This window comes from Podarcis pityusensis (genome assembly GCF_964106645.2).
Source record: "Podarcis pityusensis genome assembly, chromosome: 8".
Taxonomy (NCBI): Eukaryota; Metazoa; Chordata; class Lepidosauria; order Squamata; family Lacertidae; genus Podarcis; species Podarcis pityusensis.
The window spans coordinates 46,987,036-47,011,061 of record NC_138033.1 but is presented as its reverse complement, the minus strand read 5'-3'; the positions used below and the strand labels follow the sequence as shown (position 1 = coordinate 47,011,061).

At 42.5% G+C, this 24,026-nt stretch overlaps 1 protein-coding gene and 1 long non-coding RNA gene across 4 annotated transcripts; one reads left to right on the top strand and one right to left on the bottom strand.

The window, feature by feature from the left end:
* Positions 1 to 98: 98 nt before the first annotated feature.
* On the top strand, positions 99 to 23,362 carry LOC308483962 (C-signal-like; the record flags this gene model as incomplete). Of its 3 annotated transcripts, XM_081018377.1 has the most annotated exons (8): positions 99 to 246; positions 1,170 to 1,312; positions 16,265 to 16,357; positions 17,995 to 18,046; positions 19,575 to 19,762; positions 21,337 to 21,495; positions 21,787 to 21,897; positions 23,096 to 23,362. In XM_081018377.1, the coding sequence occupies 8 exons, from the start codon at positions 99 to 101 to the stop codon at positions 23,207 to 23,209; spliced, it is 1,008 nt and encodes a 335-aa protein (XP_080874503.1). In that variant the 3' UTR covers positions 23,210 to 23,362. The 3 variants fall into 3 exon arrangements, with proteins under 3 accessions (XP_080874503.1, XP_080874504.1, XP_080874505.1); XM_081018378.1 differs by lacking the exon at positions 16,265 to 16,357; XM_081018379.1 differs by lacking the exons at positions 99 to 246; positions 1,170 to 1,312; positions 16,265 to 16,357 and adding an exon at positions 16,488 to 16,730.
* On the bottom strand, positions 1,065 to 2,583 carry LOC308483977. The gene is made up of 2 exons (XR_013989849.1): positions 2,452 to 2,583; positions 1,065 to 1,282 (listed from the first exon to the last, which is right to left on the bottom strand). It is a non-coding gene; the product is annotated as an uncharacterized lncRNA (long non-coding RNA).
* Positions 23,363 to 24,026: the final 664 nt, after the last annotated feature.

The following is a 24,026-nucleotide window of genomic DNA, read 5'->3' as shown; positions in this document are numbered from 1 at the left end:
GACTAAGGTCTTCGCCAACCCAACCCGAATGGTAAATCTAGCCCTCAGCTTCTCCAACCAGGATTATATAACTGCTGACGAGACATTGAGGGACAGGAATGCCTTTGTGTAAAAGAACTGAAGGAGAGCAAGATCAGATAAGGGGCAGGAGAGACCCTGGTCTTGGTGGGGTATCTATGATGGAGTCCTCTCAGTCTGAGGCTTGCAGCGCTGCATTCTCAGGCGGAAGGGGCACTGGGTCCACAAGTAAGTTTGACCCACCCTCTATGCAAGATAGGCTTTTGAGACTATGGGACTCTTTTACTTGGTTAACATGATTAGAATAAGGGAAGGGTGATGAAATGATAACAGGCTTTGGGGAAAATTGAACCCTGCTTGCTTATCACTTATTCAAATGGTAGGGTAGTACAAGTTTATGCACCATATAAGGCAGTGATCTCCCAACTTTCCCACTGCACTGGCCTCTTGAAAATTGCTGGGGGTCTTGGAGGACCACTTAATGATTATTCTGCCTGTTGTAGCAATTGTAATGCAGGTGTGTTAGCAGCTGTATGGTTTTTAACTGTGCTCATGCAGACACACCACAGGCCACCTGAATGAAGGTAATGGAGCACTCCTGGTCTGTGGACCACACTTTGGGAAGGAGAGGTGAAAAGAGCAGAGGTGGCTGATGTAGGTGTCTTTCCCCGCTTGATAAAGGGCATGCCTACAGCACTGGCACTTTCTCAAAATCCCTTATGTGCCCACTGCTGAAGGAAGGAAGGAAGTCCTTTGGTGTTGGCTTCCTGGATGCCTTTTGGACAGAGCAGAGGTTAATGTCTCCTGTTGTGTCCAGCTGCAGCTTTTTAGGGTTGGCATAGTAGTTCTACTACATTTTGAAATAGACTTCCAAAATGCTTTAAAATATACACTATGAGTATATGAATCATGGCTACAGCTGCCAACTGAGTGTGGTGTGTGAAATGGCACCTAGACACCACTTCTGGAAGAGCAAGAACATTTCAAAGCCAGGACCTGACAGGTGCAAAGAAGCTGGAGAGATCAGGATTGAAGCTGGTTCGCAATTTTGAGCAAAGTTGTCAAGGTTTAATGTAAAGGATTATGGGCTGGTATCTCAATGCAAAAATGATATACGATCACATTGCATTGTATAAACTTCCTTTTGTTAGGGAGGAGATTGTTGGCTCATTGCTCAAAAGCAGTCACTGTTGGCTCATTGGAAGAGAAAATTGAAGCTGGCATCTTTCCCACTCCACCTTCGCTGGGACGTTGTAAGTTCGATCTGCGTGAGAAAATAACAACTTGTTCATGGGTAAGTACTTTTTTAAAAAATGCACTGAGACTCCAGTGATCTCTCTTCCAAAGAAAACCAAACCCATTGTCCCTCCCAATATTATGATGGGTTGTGTCATAGGGCTTTTTTGGGGGGGGGGGTAAAAGTATTGTAATTTGAGTCCCCTGCCACACACATATACCACAATCCCATCCTATGCAAACCATCTCCTGAGTCATGAAAGAAAAGTTTCTATTTTAATTCTGAAATTTTATTTTCTACATTTCTGAAATTATACGATGACCCACGTGGGGGGGGGGGGTTCTCATGTTATGATGGGCAAATACAAAGGCTACTGACTCTTCCACTGTGGTGTAGTGGTTAAGAGCGGTAGTCTCGTAATCTGGGGAACCAGGTTCGCGTCTCCAGCCTGCCAATATTCTGCCCCTCAGTCCCCACTTGGAGTGCTACCTATCTCCTCCTCCTCGTTGCGTGTCAAGGTCCCCAAGCCACCCCCCAAATAACTCACAACGCACACTTAATTTTTGTTTAAGGTTTTTGGCATAATTTTGGCCACAACTTTATTTAAATACAAAACCGTGAGTGGTTGTTTAGGCATTGGTTAAGACTATCTGTCCCCCCGCCTGGGGACAGAACTGACTTCCGGGCACCACCGAAAGCCAGTGTGGGAAAACAAGTCGGGGAGAAATGGAGCTGAGTCACAGACCCTCAATTCTCACCCGCATGCTCCCTGAAGGCTTGCCGGCCCTAGTCCCATTCCAGGGATTGGATGAAAAGATGGCAAGCCCCAGGATTCCTTTAACGGAATTCCCTTTCCGCAGCAACCATGGAGGGGCAGGCCCAGCCTATCCTAACCCCTCCTCCACCAATTTATAACCAATGCCTAACTGCAACCTTACAAGTTGTGACGATTTGCTATGAAGTAGGCATAAACCAAAAGGCCCAGCCAATCAGCCAGATGGACAAAATTCCTACCAGGTCCCTGCCCCAATGGCAGATGACCCCATGACAGGCATAGCAAGGTCAATGCAACAACCCCTTACTCAAGGGCGGGTGGGCGGGTGATCCGTTGCACACAGCAAAGAGAAAGCTCCAGGCTGTGTGCAGAGTATTTAAACATTTTACCCCTCCCACCAAAATTGCAACATAACTTTTACCCAAGCAACCCAGTGAACCAATCGCTGCCCCAGGCCATCTTTAGAGACCCTGCCTGGTAACAGAGGGGTGGCTCGGCAGACCCCACCGCAACACGTGCTCTCCATGAAGGAGAACACGCTTTCCCAGAACTCCTTGTTCTAAGCTTCTCTGTAAAATGACACTTTCCCCCGTCGGCACAGCTTGCTTCTGACGTTTTTTCAATCACAAACCTTTCTCTGTCCGCAGGAACCATGACAACTCTGTTTTGCCTAGACCCAAGGATGTTTAGTTTATGTGTTGATGACATTGTTTCATATTAGCTCGCAGTCAGCTAGTCTGGGCAGGCTAATTTGCATAGGCTAAACCCAGTTCAGGAGAACTGCTGCAACCTGTAATTTCCCATCCATGTCCCAAATATTATCTAAATGCTACCACATTGCGAATTTCTAACTCTAGATTTGTAACAATCCTTCACCCCCAAAGTAGACTTGAAGGTATGCTTTTGTATGTCGTCATAGGGTGGGAGCCACCAGAGTTCCTACTCGTCCCCTATACACCCCTTGTAATTATTTGTGCAAAATCTGGCAATACAGGTGGCTAATCATATATAACCCCTAAAATCAGAAGAAATCCTTAAAATTTCCACAGTATATCTGGTTTTCAATTATTCTGCCTGAGCACAAGACATGTTAACTCTCTGACCTATCTTCACAACCACAGAATGTTCTCTATGGCATGCTTTGCACCTGTTCTAACCACATCAGTTATCTCCTTCACATGTTTTGAACCACAGAATGTGCTCTTATCTTCTCCGTCACAGGAAACTAAAATTTAGAATTTTAAACAAAACATCAACACATGCTCTTAGTAGGCTTCTGTTTAAGGCAGGCTTCCTCAACCTCGGCCCTCCAGATGTTTTTAAGACTACAATTCCCATCATCGCTGACCACTGGTCCTGCTAGCTAGGGATCATGGGAGTTGTAGGCCAAAAACATCTGGAGGGCCAAGGTTGAGGAAGCCTGGTTTAAGGTATATAACTAATGGGCAATTTCCACTCGGGTCAAGCATCCTGAACTAAGGTATGTAATACCTAAAACAGCCCCAAAACCCCTGTAAGTATCACATATGAGTTCTTATGCTTACATCTAAGAAGCTTTCATATAAGTGTATAGATTGTTCTAGATCTGTGGGGGCTAAATGCTTGGGTTTAATAAATTTTTAGGATTTTATTCGAACTGGTATGTTAGGACCGGTAATAGTCAGACTCATGTGTATTTAAGATGTGGATTAGCCACCGTTAATCTCCCTGGAATTAGCATATGTGAAGAGATAATTAACCTAGGCACACTCCCTGGGTTGTGTATTAGACCTTGTAACCTTAGCCAAATCAACAAGTTTTAATGAAGTCAGACAGAATTCTTAGTGAGGTGACTGGAGATGAATCTCATTTGCAAATGTGTGGATTTCCTCCCTCTCTCAAGGGCTAAGTGTGAATAAGTGTAAAAAGCTGGTCCTTTTTGAGGTAACGAGCTTTAGCACATCAAATGAGGGGCCCTCTTCTGGGATATAAAAGAGACCAGAACTTAGGCAAGGGGTCAGGAAAAGGATTGGAGTTAAGAGTGATGCAACCAGTAAGCAGAGACGAACCATTATTCTGAGTTGTGCCCTACAGTGCAAGTTAGAGAAAGAATGGTGCTGGACTCATTGTTGCTGCTACTATGGAATAAGCTGGCACGTTTTGGGGTGCTGGTGCTATGAGCCCCTCCACTGAAAGCTCCAGGTTGTATATATGTGTAAACAAACCACATAACTTAAATACATTATAGCCTCCATTGTGCCTTATTCTTGAAGGAAACACTAACCCTGGCAAGTCGCCAATGGACATAATTAAGCGGTGATTGATGATAGCCATGCATAAATCTTGGCTATCAAATTCACACTAGAGATAAGAGTGAACAGGAGATTGGCCTCTGATGCTCTGAAAAAGCCATTTTCTAAGTCAGGAGACTGAGAAGCTGTCAGCTCCTGGGAATCTGAGCGACTTAGACCAGAGGAATCAAAATCTTGCCCCAAAGCCATGTGAGAACACTGATGGGCTTTGGTTGCACAAAAGCTTCCCTTTCTCTAATTATCTTTGAAATGGTTATAATTTGGAACAGAGAGAGGTTTCTCTGTCTGCCAGTTGAAATTTACATCTGGTGTGTGAGCTACGTTCTAGTTTTAAGAAGAGACAATCCTTAAAGGGCTGAAGGCAGATAAAAAAAAATGCTCTAATTGTTTGAACCAACAAAGTTTTAAATGATCAAGGGAGTTCTGAGTGCTGAGAATTTTTATATATTTCAAAAGTTCAATCTTTCTATTTAGAAGACCAGGCAAATAGTAATCACCTTTCATGGGTGGTATAGGTAGGCTACATAAAGAGCAGCAAACAGTACACTGCCACACATCCTATGCAAGGTGTCTGCATTGGGGAAGACATATTAGATGGACATTACCTGTGGCAGGTAAAATAAGGCAGATTTTAGGAAATCAGACCATGATTAAGCTAACTCATAAATAAGAAAAGTAACTAGTTTATATTTTATATATTCTAGAAAACCTAAGGCCATGCTTCATAAAACCTGGATATCAGAAAAAACAAAATTTCTCACACAAACTTAGTTTGATGCAGAATGCTGAAGAAGCAAAAAGCCATTGGTAAATGCTGCTAGATCTTTAAGGACAGAGAAATCTGATGATCAAATTAATGCACTGACGTGCATATAAGACTATCTTAAGAAGGAAAAAGGAGTGTTATAATCATTGGGCATAAGTGTTTAGCACTTTTGACTTACATTGCTCGCTTATTTATGCCAAAGTACTCATAGATTAAATTACTTCTGAAGTGGAAAAGGAGTTTGGGAACTGGTTTTTTAGACTGGCAAGGGACCCAGGTTAATCTGCCTCCATCTTTTGTTCCTTTTTAATGAGATATAAAAGTTCAGTTGTTGCCTTTGAGATTGTTTACCCAAGCACCCACTTGGAGATTTAGTGTACCAGCTATAAGATGCATGCAATGTTGGAAGTGTTCAGCCAACCATGTGAGCACTTGACTGTTTACCAGGTGGATTACTCTGAACAGTTTGTTTGTTTTTTTATATAAGATATTTATTAAGATTTTCAGAATATTACAAGACAAAAAAAGAAAAAAAAGAAAAATACAAAATAAAAACAGTTAAAAACAATTCCTTCCTTCCGTTACTTAGCCTTCATTTGCTTATTTCCAGGACCTCCTCACACCTCCCTTTTTTGTATTCCAATTCAGTTATTAGTTCAACAAATCCCTCCCCTCTTTATGTATCCTAATCGTTAATCATAAAATATTTGTAGTTTTAGATTTTTACCTATTAATAAACCATTTGTTTCATAATCCCTTATAACATTTCGGCTAAAGACCACTTAGTTTCTATCCGACATCATTCTAACATTCATTAATTTTGCAATATTTCTGTAAATAGTCTTTAAACTTTTTCCAATCTTCTTCCACGACTCTTCTCCCTGATCTCGGATTCTGCCAGTCATTTCCGCCAATTCCATATAGTCCATCACCTTCATCTGCCATTCTTCCAAGGTGGGTAGATCTTGTGTCTTCCAATACTTTGCAATGAGAATTCTTGCTGCTGTAGTAGCATACATTTAAAAAGTTCTGTCCTTCTTTGGCACCAATTGGCCGACTATGCCCAGGAGAAAGGCCTCTGGTTTCTTCAAGAAGGTATATTTAAATACCTTTTTCAATTCGTTATATATCATCTCCCAGAAAGCCTTGATCCTTGGGCACGTCCACCAAAGGTGAAAGAATGTACCTTCATTTTCTTTACATTTCCAACATTTATTATCGGGCGAATGGTAGATTTTTGCAAGCTTGACTGGTGTCATGTACCACCTGTATATCATTTTCATAATATTCTCTCTTAAGGCATTACATGCCATAAATTTCATACCTGTGGTCCACAACTGTTCCCAGTCAGCAAACATAATATTATGTCCAAGATCTTGTGCCCATTTAATCATAGCAGATTTCACAGTTTCATCCTGAGTATTCCATTTCAACAGCAAGTTATACATTTTTGACAAAATCTTAGTTTTGGGTTCTAACAGTTCTGTTTCCAATTTAGATTTTTCCACCTGGAAGCCAATTTTCTTATCCAAATTATATGCCTCCATTATCTGATAATAATGAAGCCAGTCTCGCACTTTGTCTTTTAATTTCTCAAAACTCTGCAATTTCAATTTGTCTCCTTCTTGTTCCAAAATTTCCCAATATTTCGGCCATTTGGCCTCCATATTGAGCCTTTTCTGAGCCTTTGCTTCCATCGGTGACAACCACCTTGGGGTTTTGTTTTCAAGTAAGTCCTTATATCTTATCCAGACATTTAACAATGCTTTCCTGACAATATGGTTTTTAAATGCTTTCTGTGCTTTAACCTTGTCATACCACAAATATGCATGCCACCCAAAAACATTATTAAAACCTTCTAAATCCAAAATGTCTGTGTTCTCAAGAAGCAGCCATTCTTTCAACCAGCAGAATGCTGCTGATTCATAATAAAGTTTAAGATCTGGCAGGGCAAATCCACCTCTATCCTTTGCATCGGTTAATATTTTAAATTTTATTCTGGGCTTCTTGCCCTGCCAGACAAATCTAGAAATGTCTCTCTGCCACTTCTTGAAACAGTCCATTTTGTCCAAGATTTGCAATGATTGAAACAGAAATAACATTCTTGGCAATACATTCATCTTTATAACAGCAATTCGACCTAACAAGGAAAGCTTCAGGTTTGACCATATCTCTAAATCCTTTTTCACTTCTGACCAACATTTCTCATAATTGTCTTTAAATAGGTTTAAATTCTTAGCAGTCATGTTAACCCCCAAGTATTTTACTTTCTTAACCAATGTTAAACCTGTCTCCTTCTGAAACCTCTCTTTCTCAATCGGTGTTAAATTTTTCTCAAGCACCTTAGTTTTTAACTTGTTCAACTTAAATCCTGCCACATGACCAAATTCATGAATCAATTCTAATACTCTTTTAGTACTAGATTATGGCTCCTGTAACGTCAATACTAAATCATCTGCAAAAGCTTTCAATTTGTACTGTTTAGCTCCGACCTGTATACCTTTAATCAGACGGTCCCTTCTGATCATAGTTAGCAAAACCTCCAGGACCGAAATAAACAGCAATGGGGAAATTGGGCAGCCTTGTCGTGTCCCTTTCTCTATCTTAAATTCCTCTGTCACCACATTGTTAACTATTAGTTTGGCTTTTTGTTCTGAGTAAATTGCACTTATACCATTTTCAAACCCTTGACCAACCCCCATCCCCTGAAGATTTTTCTTCATGAAACTCCAATAAATATTATCAAAGGCTTTCTCCGCATCTACAAAAATTAAAACAGCTTTAGTATTAATATTCACTTGTAGCATCTCCAAAATGTTGATTATATTCCTCGTATTGTCAGACAAGTGTCTACCCGGGAGAAAGCCAGCTTGGTCTTTATGTATCTCCTCCACTAATACTTTTTTTAACCTTTTAGCCAAAATGTCTGCAAAAATTTTATAATCCACATTAAGCAGGGATATGGGGCGGTAGTTCTTAAGTTGTGTCTTTTCAGACTCATTTTTCGGTATTAGAGTAATATAAGCTTCCTTCCACGACTCTGGTGCTTTTTTCCCCTCCAAAATTTCATTGCAAACCTCCTTTAATGGTTGAATTATCCAATCCTTCATGGACCTATAATATCTTGAGGTTAAGCCATCTGGCCCTGGAGATTTGCCCAACTGCATGTTCTGAATGGCACCTTCCACCTCCTGTTCTGTTATTTTGTAGTTCAACATTAACTTATTTTCTTGGGAGATTTTTTGAAGTCCATTTGTTTTTAAAAAATTGTCTAAATCACACTCTTTCTGTGGCCCTTGTGTATATAGCTGTTTAAAGTACCTCTGGAAGCATTTTCTAATTTCCACTGGATTCTGGATGTTCTTTCCTTCCACTTCCAAGTTGGTAATGGTGTTAAGTTTTTGTCTTTTTTTCATTTGCCAAGCTAACAGTTTTCCACATTTATTAGCCGATTCAAATGTCCTTTGTTTCATCTGTTTAATTTTCCATTCTATTTCCTGATTCATCATCTTCATATATTGAACTTGGTATAACTTTATTTCTCTCAGAATCTCTTGTGATTTTGGTTTCGCTCTCAGTTTCTTCTCCCCCTCTTTTATTTTTTCCAAAATTTTATCTTTTTGGTCATTTTGAGTTCTCTTCTTTATTGCATTCTGTTGAATTAGAAACCCTCTCATAACTGCTTTGCTTGCGTCCCAGATTACTCTTTTTTCAATGGTGGTGTTCATATTTATCTCAAAGTAATCTCTCAAGGTTTTTTGGGCCTTCTTAGTAATTTCTTGATCTCTAAACAAGGTGTCATTCATCCTCCATCTGAAAGAGCCGGTAGGTGTTAATTTCATCTCCATTTTCACAGCATTATGGTCGGAGCAGGTTTTAGGGCAAATTTCCACTTTTCGAATCTTAGGTGCCAGTCCTCTAGTAATCCAGATTTGGTCAATTCTTGTCCATGTCATTTTGGCTTCAGAGAAGAAGGTTCCCTCCCTAGCCAAGGGATTCTTTATTCTCCAAATGTCAATCAAATCCATATTGTCAGTCATCTCAAAAAAAGTTTTTGGTAGTCTACCATCTTTGGTAACTACCTGTCTCTGCGACTTGTCCATGTTTGTGGATACCACTCCATTCATATCTCCCATCATGATAATGTTGTAATCCATATAGTCTAACAATGTCTCATGCAACTTCTTAAAAAATTCAGATTTCCCCTCATTTGGTGCATATACTCCTACTATCAGAAATTTTTCTCCTTGTGTTTGGATTTCAATTGCCACATATCTTCCTTGGTCATCTTTAAAAATAAATTTCGGTGATAGGCTCTCTTTCGCGTAAATTACAACTCCTCTCTTTTTAACCTTGTCCGATGAAATAAACTCCTGACCTAATCTTTTATTAATCAATACTTTCCTATGGAGCCTTATCACATGTGTTTCCTGCAAACAAATCAAGTCCAATTGTTCCTTTTTCAATAAATGAAAGACTTTTTTCCTTTTCTCCGGGGAATTAAATCCATGAATATTCCAACTTAATAGTTGCAGGGACATGGTGTATTTATTTTACTTTTCCTCCAACTGCACCAAGTAATTGTTCTTGTTCTGTTGGTGGTATCACCTTCTCTAACTTGTCCAATCCCAAAGGTAGTGATACTATGTCCTGTATTCCTGGTTTTAAAGCTCTTGGCTCTTTTTCAGTTTCTTTTTGCAAATCTTCTTTGTGATCTTTCAGAAATTTTTCTTTGTCTTCCACTGATCTTATTTTGAACTTTTTCCCTTTAAAAGTAAAAGATAGGCCTTGAGGGAATTCCCACCTAAAAATGGTTCTATTTGCTCTTAGCAGGGCCACCAAGTCTCCGTAGTTGGACCTGAGATCCAAAAGATGTTTAGGGATATCCTTAAATATCTCCACTCTCGATTCCTTTATTTCCAAGGTTTTCTGGAAGTGCAGGCTCAATATTCTGTCTCTCTCCTCTCTTGATCGGAGGGTAATCAAACAGTGTCTCACCCTGTTCTTTCTCCCCCCCTCTTCCAAGTCTGAAAGCACTTACTATCTTGAAGTCTAACTTGTCTGGGTCTAAGTCCCAAAAGTCTGTAAATTCCTGCGTAAGAAAATCACTCAAGTTGTCTTTCTCAAGTTCAGGTACAGCCCTGATCCTTAGATTTATCTGTTTTTCTTTTAATTCGATCATAGACAGCAATGACTTATGGTCCTCCAACTGCCTACATATCGGTGGTATCTTTTCCTCTATCTTTTCCTCCACAGCCAATGCTTTTTGCTTAGCTTCTTCAGCTGTTTTTCAATTCGAAGTAGATTCCTGCAGCAGTTTCTCAATAGATTCTGTATTTGAGTTCACCTTCTGCCCCAAGTTATTGATGCTTATGGTGTTTTGGTCAATTTTAGTTGTCGCTTCATCCACTTGTTTGCTCAACTTTTCCAAAGATTCAAAAATTTTATCTAAAGCTGAAGCTAAGCCCCCTTCAGCTGCCATTCCTTTAGACGCCACCTGGGCTGAATCTTCCCCTGGTGGGGCAGGGAGGCCGGGTGCTGACGGTCTACGCTGCTGCAGTCTAATTTTACCAGATCTTGTTGTTTTTTCCTGAGTCAAGTCTGCCATACCACTTTCTCTAAGGATCAAGGTCAGTCCCACGATTACTTGTTTGTGGTGGAAAATTCCCCTTTAGTATGGCCAGTTTAGAGTGGAAAATTTCCTGGCCAATTGTAGCAATTTCAAAGTTCCTCTAGGGGGACACAATAGCAGTTCCAATTTGTAACGATAAAATAGCTATTCCAACTTTCAAAAATCCCCCCTTTAGCCAAAAAGAGCAACAGTTTCAAGTCAAGTGGAACTTTTCAGAATCAAAGTATCCCTCTTACAGAGCTAGCTGTCAAAAAGTTGCACTATCCTTTGACAGCGCGTTTCCCAATATGGCAGTTTCAATGTCCCTTGACAGTCCGTTCCCAGGCATTAAGTGATGGTCTTAGTTCCCTTTCTCTCTTCTTTTGCGGGCAGAAGATACTTCCCCTTCTCCCTCCCCTCTCCCGCACCACAGGGAGGGAGTTCTCTTTTTATTGATGTAAGATTTGAGTCTTTTTCAACGCATATTTCAGGCTCTTTGCTTTGTCAGTCTTTGCTTTGATCTATTTACATAAAAGGAAGGCGGACTTCCTGTTTACACCTTCCCGCTTCAGTGCCGAATTAATCCTTTTTTTCCTTAAGTTCCCCGATCTTCAGACTTAACCTACTCAGGGGTAGTTGTTTCTTAGCCGAATTGTCACAGGAAAAAGGTCGGCGCTCTCTGGCAACAGCTGCGCGGCTTCACTCCACGGAAGAAGCAGTTGACTCTCAGCACCACGCCAGACTCCCCGCTTCGCTCCGGAACTCTTTCCAGGGTTCCCTCGCAGATTGGGGGGGCGCTAAGGGTGCCCGCCGAGTCCCACGGTCACAGGCTTCACCCGCCTGTGATTTTCGAGAGGGTCCCCGCTTCGCCGTAGCGGCGAGACCCGATTTCTGTGGAGCTACTCCCTCAAGACTAGAGGGAATCCGCCATTGCCGATGGCGCCGCCTCCGGAAGTCCTACTCTGAACAGTTTGGTCCAGGGTGTTATCAATGCTTTACTTCAGGAATAGGCAGTTGTTGCCCCCAGGAATGAGATAGGTGTAAGACTCCCTCCTGATGTAATGATCCGGTGGTTCAACTCCTCATCTTTGAGGAAATGAATCCATGCATTTGGAAGAGGCATCAGATTGGAGAGGTACTTTTCAGGGCCAGCCCTCAATGTCCCTGCTCAACTGTAAGCAACAACAGAACAGGAGCCCATTTTGTCAGCATCTCTCTAGCCAAAAAGGTTGCGTTGCCCCCATCTGACTCCAAACCAGAAGGCCCAACAGAACCACTATCCCTCTTCACCATCAAGAGTCTATGGTTTGTCACCCTTTAAGTGAAGAGGTTTCTCTCATTAAAGGCAGAGTTGGCCACCCAGGTGGAGCTGTAGCTCTGTTTAACGCTCATTCTGGGGTTACCTATTTCTGGAGCGACATTTTAGCCTCCAGCTTAATGCTATTTGCGTCCTGAACTCTTGCCTTGCCTCTCTTCAACTTACCTTGTATGCATTACCAGAACCCTCCCACTCACCCGTCAACATGACGTGCAGGGAGTGAGGGAACACAGGATCCTGCCCTGCTGGCCAGATCCTGCTCCCTACTCCTACTTTAACAAATCCACTCCCTGTAACTCAAGCATACAAAATACATAAGAGACATTGCAGTGCAGTGGACATAATCCATCCTTGAATTACAGGTGGTGCAGAATGGGCCTGCCCCCATTATATTTTCTGACAGTCCCTTCAGCCCCTCTCTTGAGAAGGCTACACAGGACTCTGATTTGGCCAAATAGGGCTTGTACACACTCACTTCTGTTTTCCTGCATTATTTCAGCACTGGACAGAGAGTTGAACTGGGATCAAGGAATCCTAGGATTAAATGCCCACTGAGCCTTTAAGGCTAGACTCTCTTGGCATTGACTAGTTTCCAGGATTATCATGTGGATCAAAGCATGTTGTCTTGGAAGAAGAGCAGGATGCCTGCAACAGATGTAACACAAAGCCTACAGCCCAGAAAACAGCCCCAAATGGTCCTTTAGCATGTGATGCAGAAGTAGGGACCATTCTGTAGCATGAACAGTATGAGGAGGCAAAACTATTACACCCAGGGGAGCTGTTAAATATCTATAAGAAGAACAGCCTTTGCCAAGCGTTGCCCTGCAGGTGCCTGACTGTGCTGATTGGGGCTGCTGAGAGCTGGACTCCAAACCACCTGGAAGGCACCAACTTGAAGAAGACCAAACAGTACTAGAAAAACTGAATGTCCTCCAAGAGGCTAATGATTTAAAATGTATACCCCAGCAAATGCAGGTTGTGAAACAGCAATGTGTACACTGCAAGGTGCCTTAGTGGTTTGTGCGCATTATGTGTACATGCACCAGAGATGTGATGCATTGACTCCCCACTCCAGTAACAAACAGACAAACAAATGAAAAACAAAATAAGACATAAAACCAAAAGCTAACTGCAGTCTTGGATAATGAAAAGAGACTATGGATGCAATTTTATAACCACTTGCTGAGGCATAACTTAAGCACCACTGAACTCAGTAGGACTTGCTTCTCAGCGGACATGCGCAAGATTCTGCTGCTAATCTGATTTCTACTTCCATCATAATTACAGGTATAAAATGTCAATGTTTGCCTTTAAGATTGGTGGTTTGAACGGTGTTGCTATGGCCACCAGTGGAGTGGCAAATATTTAATCATGTGTGTATAGTAGGGTTTTACAGGACTGGTGAAAGATGGTTGGATTTAGGCTTCTTTGAGAAACGTGTAACACAGGCTACCCCACTTTCTCAGATTTAGAATCAATGGGGACAATTGCCCAGACTTCACTCTTCACAGCCTAACAGAACAAAAGAGAGAGAAAAGAAAAGAAAAGAAAAGAAAGTTGACTTGTTCTAGGATATGCAAGATACTATTTAAATTCTAAAGAAATGAGCCTTGAGACTTATTTTAAAGAAAGGACAAACAGAGTCTGATTGTTTCATTGAAAGATTTGACAGTGACCTAGCAATGGCACCAAAAATACAGAAAACTGTCAAAAGATAGCCAAGAGCTTCTCTCTAAGTTCACTTTGCAGCTATTTCTAGTAAAAAAAATCTCAAAATAGAAATTAAATATGACTTATCTTTGGAAGAAAAAGTGACAGAACTGACAGGAAAGATAAAAGAACTTCTGAAGCATTTAATATGTTCATGAAGTCCAAAAAAGTCTTTTTTTAAATGGAAGAGGCTATATATTAAATAGATGCCCAGCTTGAGTAACTGGAAAACAGATCTGAGACCAAATTTGAAGGCCAGATGGGATGAAGAAGGTCTGGAGAAACAAAATATGATGGGCTTTTCAGCAGATTGGTTCTCTAAACAATTCCCTGAAATTCGTCTCACTGTAGATCAAATTGAACATACCCATTGAGCCCTAGCCCCAAAGCCTAAATAAGGATTTCCCTCATAGGACATAATCATTCATTCACAAACAGTGCTATAAAGGAACATCTTGAAACTGACTAGGCAAATTGACCAGATGAAGCTGAAGGGGACATAGATTGAACTTTATCAAAACTTGAAATCTATGACTGCAAAAAAGACATCCACTGTATTTCTGCACAGCTAAACTTAGTGAGGCTAACATCAGATACAAATGTGGATTTCCTTTTATGCTGTGGTCTTCCATGACACATGCTGCTAAGAACAAGATGAGGCTGCAGATATTTTTGACTGGAGACTTAACACTCCAAAAGACAAGAAAAGAAAAAGAAATGTAAAATGAAAACTGAAAATTGCAATGCCCTTGTTAGAATCAGATGTTAAAATATACTTTGTTATTTTGGACTAATACTTGTATTCTCTGCTGAGCTTTTGTCTGCAAAATGGCAGTTTTATTAATTGTAATATATATGTTTACTGCTTGTAGGGTGAATGGGAGGTTGCCTCTGGTCTCTAGTTAAGAAGGTTTCTCTGTTCACTTCTTTTTATTCCTGTTAACAGCATCTCTCTCTACTACATTTAGGGAACATTCACCAATTCATCTTAAAAAAGGTTTTGCCTCCAGGTTGTGCTGTTGTAAAATGGTGATCTCTTAAACAGTGAGGTCTGGAGATGGTGAGGAGCATAGGAGCATGGGGGAGGTTTAGATATGATTATGAAGTGTCCATTTGTTCAGGGTGCATGGTATCAAAATGAGTTATGAACTATTTTATATACTTGGCTATAACATAGATTGAATCACACGAATTATATCCAGCACACAACAACTTTTAAAATATGAATTGAAGCTAAAGATTGGAAAGATTAAATTGATTGATTACAATGACATCATTGTATAAGATAAAAACGTTTAGTGTAAGGGGGTTGGGTTCACTGATTAAAAGAAGACACATTTTGAGTCTTATTTTTTAAAAAACAAAACAAAAGCAAGCCAGATATACTGTTCTTATATGAAACCCATTGTGAAAACGTCATGTTAACAAGAATATACTCTTTGCCCTCTGGAAGGTTGCCGAGATGGGTGTGTCCTCCTCCTTCCTAAACAGTTCCCCCACCCACATCCTAAACAGTTAAGAGCCATTTGACAATGGATGCAACCTATTCCCAAAGGAGGTGAATGAGATCACGATTATTGGAGATCTTCATACAAATCCCCATTGGTTGCATCAAGCAGGATGTTGGATCATATTGCCTTATATTATTAGAAGATGCTTCCCCCTACTTTTTGCTTATGTACACATGGGTTGCTTAAAACAGTGAGACTATTCGGGGGGTGGGTTGGGGGGCTTGGGGTGTTTCAAGTTGCATTTGAACACTGCTGTCCAGTGAGGGGGCTGGGATGTCTTCACTTACCTTTTGGGAGGTGTTGCAGGGGAGGGAAAACCAAACTCCTATTCAGTAAGCTGTCATCTACACACCTGCAACAGAAGTCACAAATGTACACACCTTAACCTCAAAGTAGATGTAGGTTACATTTTAAATTGGATTTTTGTTGGGGGGAAGCAGGCCTTTTCTTGGGGGGGGGGACCTGAGTTGGCTATGTATTTTTTTTATTGATTGGAGGGCAGCTGCCCCCCCCGGCACCCCCCCTTGGCTGTGCCCATAGAAGCTGGTTTGAGGAATACACACTGAACAGAAATATATCTCACAAACTTACAGTAGGAAAGATAGCGATTGTCTACAACTTCAAACACTAACAGTGGGAGCAGGTTAGAGCCCAAGTAAACAGCAACAGCCTTAGATGATATATTGCAGGGGTCAGCAAACGTTTTCAGCAGGGGGCCGGTCCACTGTCCCTCAGATCTTGTGGGGGGGGTGGACTATATTTTGGGGGGGGGGCGAAATGAACAAATTCCTGTGCCCCACAAATAACCCAGAGATGCATTTTAAATAAAAGGACACATTCTACTCTTGTAAAAACACGCTGATTCCTGGACTGTCCACGGGCCAGATTTAGAAGACGATTGGGCTGGATCCGGGCCCCGGGCCTTAGTTTGCCTACCCATGATATATTGGCATGAGCAGCTGTTTCACCCATGCTGGGCCTATACAGGAAACTATCTTACAGTGTGTCAGACTGTTTCTCCTTCCAGCTCAGTATTGTCTACACTGACTGGCAGCAGCGGTCCTCCAGGATTTCAGAGAGGTTCTCTCCCAGCCATACACGAGGATGCCGGGGATCGAACGTGGGTCCTTCTGTGTGCAAAGCAGATGCTCTGCCACAGAGGCAGACCTTCCGCAAAGTGCACTTTTACACTGTTATCAAAAATCATAGTCATCAGGCTGCGAGGAAAGGCTCCAGTTCCCGCAAGCGGCCGCAGGGGGGCGATGTGTGGCGGGTGCGAAGGGTGTTGCCCCACAGGCAAGTTTTCTGTCGGAGGCAGACCCGGGGCGGCGGTGCAGCAGATGCTCATGGAGGGCTTGGGAGCGCGCAGCGTCTTGGTGACCGGAGCCAACCGCGGCATCGGCCTGGAGCTGGTTCGCCAGCTCCTGGAGATGCCCAACGCGCCGCAGTGGCTCTTTGCCTGCAGCCGGTCTCCGGACGGGGAGCGCGGGCAGGTGAGAGGCTCAAGCCCCAACATGGGCTGCTTGGGAGCCGCTTCTTTGGGGAGGGAGGTGGGTTCTCGGAAGCAAGTCCCGCTCTGGTCCCTGGGGCTTCGTCCCCGGTAAGCCGGCGCAGCATTGCAGCCTTGGTCGGTGGGAAGCCCCATTGAATTGAGCAGGGTTTATTTCCCAGCAAACGGGTGGAGATTGGGGCTGGTCGGGTGACTGGGAATTGAGGGAAGGAGGAAGAGTATCACTTTCTGGGAATCAAAGCGGAGGAGTCAGGAAGTTATTTTGCACCAGTTATTGCTGTCGCGTGTTAGGTAGGAACTTTCACCCCCAAAGGCGAAGGAAATCACTACTCATTGTGTTTCTTTAAACTCCTAGGTTAGCTAAGAGCTCACTCAGGAAGAGGGGTATAAAGTAAATCATCAGTTTTGAGTGCTCTGGAGTACAGACCTTGAGCTTGAGCAGAAAACTGGAGATGAACCTTGAACCTTGAATATTCAGTCTCATCAGCACTGGCATGAGACTTTGATTGAATGCATTTATAGCAAGGAAAATGGCCAAGAACCAGCCAGGGTGGAGAGCACTTTTAGGCTGAAATCCGTTATACACTTCACCAATGAGTAAGTCTCATTTAAATTAATGAGGCTTTGTTTGGAGTAAGATGTACATACAACTACACTGTTAGTAGACCGTGATTTTATAATCTTCATTAGAACCCATATATATATATATATATATATATATATATATATATAAAACACATAGAGGGAGAGAGAGTTATTGTATTATACTGAGAAAAACAGTACTGAGTTAGATAATGATCAGTCTCACTTCTGGTCTCACACGTATAGCGTCATTAAAGGCAAATCTGTAATGAAACAAGGTGTGAAATCATTAAGGGTTGGCTATCCACAAATCATTATTATGTCAACGTTAAACTAAATTTGTCTTGACCTCCCAGCTGCCAATGCAAAATAAATTACCATATTCATGATCAGTATTTTATTTGAATGCAAAAGATTGCTATGCCCGTCAGTCTTCCAATCCTGTCAGAGCACTTGGACCCACTTCAAGAAGAATCAGTAGGGACAGAACAAGTCTAAACATGTTTTAATTCCCACTTATTCCAATGAGTGCTTAAATGTGGCTGGATCATGCTCAGTATTTCTTTTTTAAAATAATAATATCCTGAAGTAATAGTGTATATTCCGACAGCAGCCTACCTGATTACTTCTTAATATTTGTTGTTCTGCTCTTTATGTCTTTCCAGGAACTGAGGAAATTGGCTTCCAGTCATCCAAACCTTGTGATGGTGAAGTTGGGTATGCCTTCTCTCCCACTTACCTTTTAGCCTTCATACAGCCAGCATATGTTCGTGGGACTCTCTCACTTTCACTCCTCTCCCTTCTTTTGCAGCAAACCCTTTTGCATCATTCCATCTTCTCCCCAAAGGATGGAGGAAATAGCCTCTTGGTTTGGATCCTGGTAGCTAGAGATCTGTGCCCTATTTCTTCAGCCATTTGCATCTTAGCTAGAATATGGCATTGGCTGCTATAGAGGGAGGAAGTTTAATGCAGATCCTCCCTCTGCAATTTGTAGTTCTTCATAATTCTGTTACCTGGTGTCAGGGGTACAGTGGCTACTTCAGAAGTGCAGGGTCCCATCACGATAGTCACAATCGTGCCCCCTCACTGCCATAAACCCCTTTTATGAGTACTCCAGACTTCATATATTAGAACAGGAGGTTTTAACCTGCTGCTGCAGAACACCAGGCATCATTCTTGATTTTTTAAAAGATAAACCCAGTGATATAGGCTAATCAGAGAAGAGATAATCACTCCTTCTCACGAAATCCTTTACAAAGCTGAAGACCAGTGTAAGTAAATAGTGCCTTATGATTCTATGTAGCATTAAATAAGGGTACTGTTATGCATATGATTCAATAAACAATACCATTTACCTAATTCCAGCCTCCTTTGAAAATGTAGAATATTGCCCATACAGGAAGACAGACGAGTTTACGTACTATATACAGGAGTTTGCATTTTCAAGGGATCTTGAAAAACCATTTCTTCTTGCCAGTCTGTTACTAACAGCGCTCGGTTCTCTGACTAACAATGTATTGATCTTCCCTCAAATAAGGATGATGATCCTGATCAAAAGCAGATTACTGCTGTGTCACTTTTTCTGACAATAAACATCAAGAAGCCCGTGGCTTGTGCTTCATTGTCCAAGAAAGGATAAAGAGTTGTCACCAACTAAGTTTTCTTCTTTTAAAAAAGCATATTTGTAGTTCCGAATATAACTGGGTTCGTTAACACTGTGTGCTTTACGTTAATGGGTTTTATTTATACTAATAATGGTTTTGAGTTGCACAGGTGTGAATTAGAGATAGAGGTGCAAGGTTTAGTTGGTTATTCTAAAGCAGGGGTCTCCAATGCGTTGCCCTCTGAATACTGTGCTACTCTCAATTCCCATCAGCCCCCAAAGCACAGCCAGTTGTCAGGGATGATGGGAGTTGGCTCTCCAGGTGTTGTTGTAATACCACATGGGCCACTCTTGTTCTAAAATGTGTTTGTTAAGGTGTTTTTAAAATATTTAAAGACCATTTCCAATTTTTTAAAATGTATAATTCTGTGTAGTTTAGATTACCTCCCGAAGTTGGGCATTAACAACTACAATGAACTTATTGGGAGCACTTTGAGAACCATTCTTTCTTTTGTATTGCTGTAGCTGAAGTTCATACTTTGTCCCTGCATTTTGTAGGTGGTGTTAGGACAGTCACAGTTGCTCCCAGTGCTCCCCAACTCTTCCTGCTTCTAACCATCTCTTTTGTTTCTGCTTTTGCAGATGCTACAAATCTTGTGAGCATTACGGAAGCTGCAGCATTTGTTGGGGACCACCTGAAAGACACAGGGCTGAATGTGCTAATAAACAATGCTGGCATTTTGAAAGGCTTGACGCTAGACACTGTGAGCGAGGAAGACATGGAAGATGTATACAAGACCAATGTGACTGGGCCATTGCTAGTGAGCAAGGTACAGGGGCTTGGGGTGCAAATGCCAGGCTTGGAGCAGTCAAATGATTCACTTCATCTGATGCATGAAGTGCCCTTTCCAGATAAATATATCCAAGGGTGTCGGGAGTGTAAACAGTTGGGTCAAAAGATCACTAAAAGTAAAAAATGCATGCTACATTAGTTAAAAGGGAAAGGGACCCCTGACCATTAGGTCCAGTAACGGACGACTCTGGGGTTGCGGTGCTCATCTCGCTTTATTTGCCGAGGGAGCCGGCGTACAGCTTCCGGGTCATGACTAAGCCACTTCTGGTGAACCAGAGCCATGCATGGAAATGCTGTTTACCTTCCTGCTGGAACGGTACCTATTTATCTACTTGCGCTTTGATGTGCTTTCGAACTGCTAGGTTGGCAGGAGCAGGGACCGAGCAACGGGAGCTCACCCCATCGCGGGGATTTGAAACGCCGACCTTCTGATCTGCAAGCCCTAGGCTCTGTGGTTTAATCCACAGTGCCACCTGCGTCTCTACATCAGTTAGGTATATCCTAAATCAGGGATGGCCAACAGGTAGATCACAATCTACTGGTACATCGCGTGCTGCCTGTGGTAGATTGTGGTAGATCTTGGGACCCCTCCCACCCCCCCCCAAAAAACTCAACAACTTTGGTCAATCCAGTGGGTAGATCACTACCAGTTTTTTTTATAGTGAGAGTCTCTTGGAAGTTGGACAAGCCTGTCCTAAATATATGTAAAATAAGCATGATGACCATTCACAATAGCACTTATTAGTCCCTATGCAAACATCACAACTGTGCTAACAGGGATGCTGTCAGGGTCAGGCTTTGGGGCTCCAGACAGCAGAAGGAACAGCAGAGACCCAAAAGGCAGTGGGGCTGGCTTACCATATTTTGAAGCAAGTGTAGTAATGCATGTTGCCATTGAAAGAGCTCCCCTTACATTAAGTCTGGGGTCTAAAACTACCAAACTGCAGCATTCAAGTTGGCAGTAGAGTGTCCGGGTAATCAAAGTACTCTTCACTGGTTTCTGAATGTAAAGAGATGTACGATTCCTGAAAATTCTGGTAGGAGGGGCCACCACTGACATACTGAATCCACTGCCTAATGAAGGAGTCTCCACAAATGTCAAATGTGCTGGAGCCACAGTGGCACGAGAACTGCTGCTGGCTGAACCACACAAAAATTAGCATCAAGCTCCTTGGCCTGCAGGTGCTCTGTCTCCCTTTTCCAGATTCCACAGATGTAACACGTCGTGCAAACTGAGAAGTTTGTGTCACCTGAGTTTTATGCAGGATTTGAATGAGTGAAGATGAAGTGTTGCTGGGAATAAAATGGCAGAATAGTGCACCGTCTAGACAACAGTGTTCCATCTTTTCTGGGCACAAGAAGGAGGTAGAACAAAATGGGGGAGGAATCATTAACAATGGCTTGAACACTTTGGGGGGAGGTGGGGTAAAAATGGCATTACTTATAATACAAGTGTAGATTGTTACACGAGAATAAATACATAAGGCAAATGAAGTGGGTACTGAGTTTTCCTGGATTATTTTCTCTCTTCCCTCTCTTTCCTCATTCCAGGTTTTTCTGCCTCTGTTAAGGAAGGCAGCCCAAGGAAGTTCGCAGAAAGGGCTGAGCTGCAGCAAGGCAGCTATTGTCAACATCTCCTCTCTATTAGGCTGTATTGAGTTAGTTCCCGCAACCTATTCCAAGCCTGTAATTGCCTACCGCTGCAGCAAGGTAGGTGACATTTCTTGCACCCAAGTAATAGGTTGGCTGCCCTGCTACTGGACACAATCCCTATCCAAATAAGTGACTGTATCTAAGGGAGCTCACTGTCCTAGTTTTCCTTTGCAAATATAGGACACTGGGCCACATCACATTCTATATATGTGAATTTTAAGAAGCCCAGGTTTGCAAATACTCGTCAGAATTATCAGGGAAGTATAATTTGCAGCAGCTTCCGAGACGGGGGCTTTAACCTTTCCATGATGATGTTCGCTACCCACTTTCTCTCTCTTTCCCTTTCAGGCTGCTCTCAACATGCTGACAAAGTGCCAGTCTCTGACTTACAAAGAGGATGGGATTTTGTGTACTGCAGTTCACCCAGGGTGGGTGAAGACAGACATGGGCACCCAGGAGGTGGGTACCAATTTTTTGGGAGGAGCTCCTTTAAAAGATAGTTAAATAACAAAAACAAAACTGCTGAAGATTGTTAGACACCCCCACTCCCAGGAAGTATTCACAAAGTGTGTTACTTTCACATAAGAGAGGCAGTTGTCTAGATCACTGGGGGAAGAAAACCCTTTTTAGGGTGCATTCCCTTGATGCAAACCAGTTAAGGGCTGGAACCAGCAGAGGCAAAACTCAACTTTTTTTTTTTAGTCAATGTCTCTCTCACACACATGCACACTCATACTGTAGCAGATGGCTCAAAGGCCATACCATGGAGTATGGCAGCTAGAGGGTCTTTTCCAAGGAGACTGCTCTAGCTGAGCTGATACATTCCATGGTTGAACCTCTGAGCTCATGAATGCACCTGCCAGGCAGTCTCTCTCTTCATCATCTCACAGAGGAAAAGGAGAGATAGTGCAGGTAGGTTGTTTTCCAGAGCAGAAAGACCAGCAGGCAGTAAAATGTGAGCTTGTTTGTCATGGCAGAAGAAGCAGGTGAAGTCAAGGGCTTACATGCGGTAGGATCTAAGGTAAGAGACAGTGGGCTGATGGAATGGTGATGCAGACTAGGTCTGGCTCACAGATTGGTGGTTCCCCATGCCTGTTGTAGGCTAGGTTGGCCAGATTTGGCAGTTTTCATGGGCTGCTCTGTTCTCCACTGTGGTCTAGGAGCCACAAGTGTATTTTTCCACCCATACAGACCTTGTGAGTGAGGTTCTATGATAAAAGCTGCGCCATTTATCATGATACATACATTATCAAATATATCCAAGGTATTATGTACAAAACTCAGAGACACCCAACATTAAACCCTGATTCAGGGTTGAAAGGGGTAGAGTTAGGGTCGAGTTCTTGACACAGAAAAAGTGCACCAAAGGACTCAAAGTGGTCAATATTGTCAAAGGCTGGCAGGAGGTCGGCACTTTGTGGGGAGTGAGCAGGCCCTCAGCCAGGCAGGGCCTTTTCCAGTGAGACTAGCTGCTTATCCTCTTATAGCCAGATTGGTCGTTGGGGTCAGACAACTGAGAGCAAAATCTGGTGCTATAAATGTTTGAATGAATGAATGAATGATGATTCCTTCCCACCCAACATGTAGGAGGATAAATCCAGCTGTCCACAAAGAAGAGCCATTGGCTGTGCTTCTCACTGCTGTTTGTCTCTTGCAGGCTGTCATGACTGTCGATGAGAGCGTGCGAGGGATTCTCCAGGTGCTTCCTAACCTCGCTGATGAGCACAATGGAACTTTAGTTGACTGGAAGGGCAAGAAACTACCTTGGTGAATGTACTGAGTCTCTAGTAGAAACTGCTCTGCCCTCATGAGTATGGTTCCCTCCATACGTGAGTGGGAACTAGTGGAAACATAGTCGTGCTTATGTATCTGCTATGCTGAATTGTTGATATTTGTTCACAAATAAATACAGCTATTGAAGTTCTCCTGGCTTCTCCTGCTTCTTTATCTTAGGGCAGACCTGTTGTTAAGTTTCCTCACACCCTTCCCAAACCCATGAGATACTACAGTGGAGCTATTTCTACAAATCAGTAACAGCCTGAGAGTTAGAGAAGGTGACATTCTTTTTCCAAGACAGATGCTCAGATCATTCGATAAATACTGGAAAGGCAGCATCGCTCAAGTGCCAGAATCACTTTGTAGACCTGATGCTGATATTCATTGCTAACACAGGAGCAATCTTACCACAAGCTTAGTTCCTGGGCCTAATTTTCACTCTGCTTACTTTAGATTAAGTTGGCTTAATGTCTCTTCCGGGAAAACTGATAGAATGCATGAATAAAGGGAAAGCTACTAAGCATGTAGAACAAGTGGGAGGAACCTTTCTCAACTCAGGGGCCACATTCCCTCAGGGGTAACCTGGCAGCGACATGCCAGTGGTGGGCAAGGCAAGAGGCAAAAGTGGGCAGAGCAATGGGTGTGTCTTTTGCCCTTTGTACAATAGGCTACATACCAGCCATTCAGAAGCCACAGGTTGACATATACATACCTCTCCATCCTCCATCAAGGGAAGCAAAAAGCATTAACGAAATACAAGGACACAGTTCAGGCAAAACCAGCTGAGGGTGTGGAGGAGGACTACAGAAAGG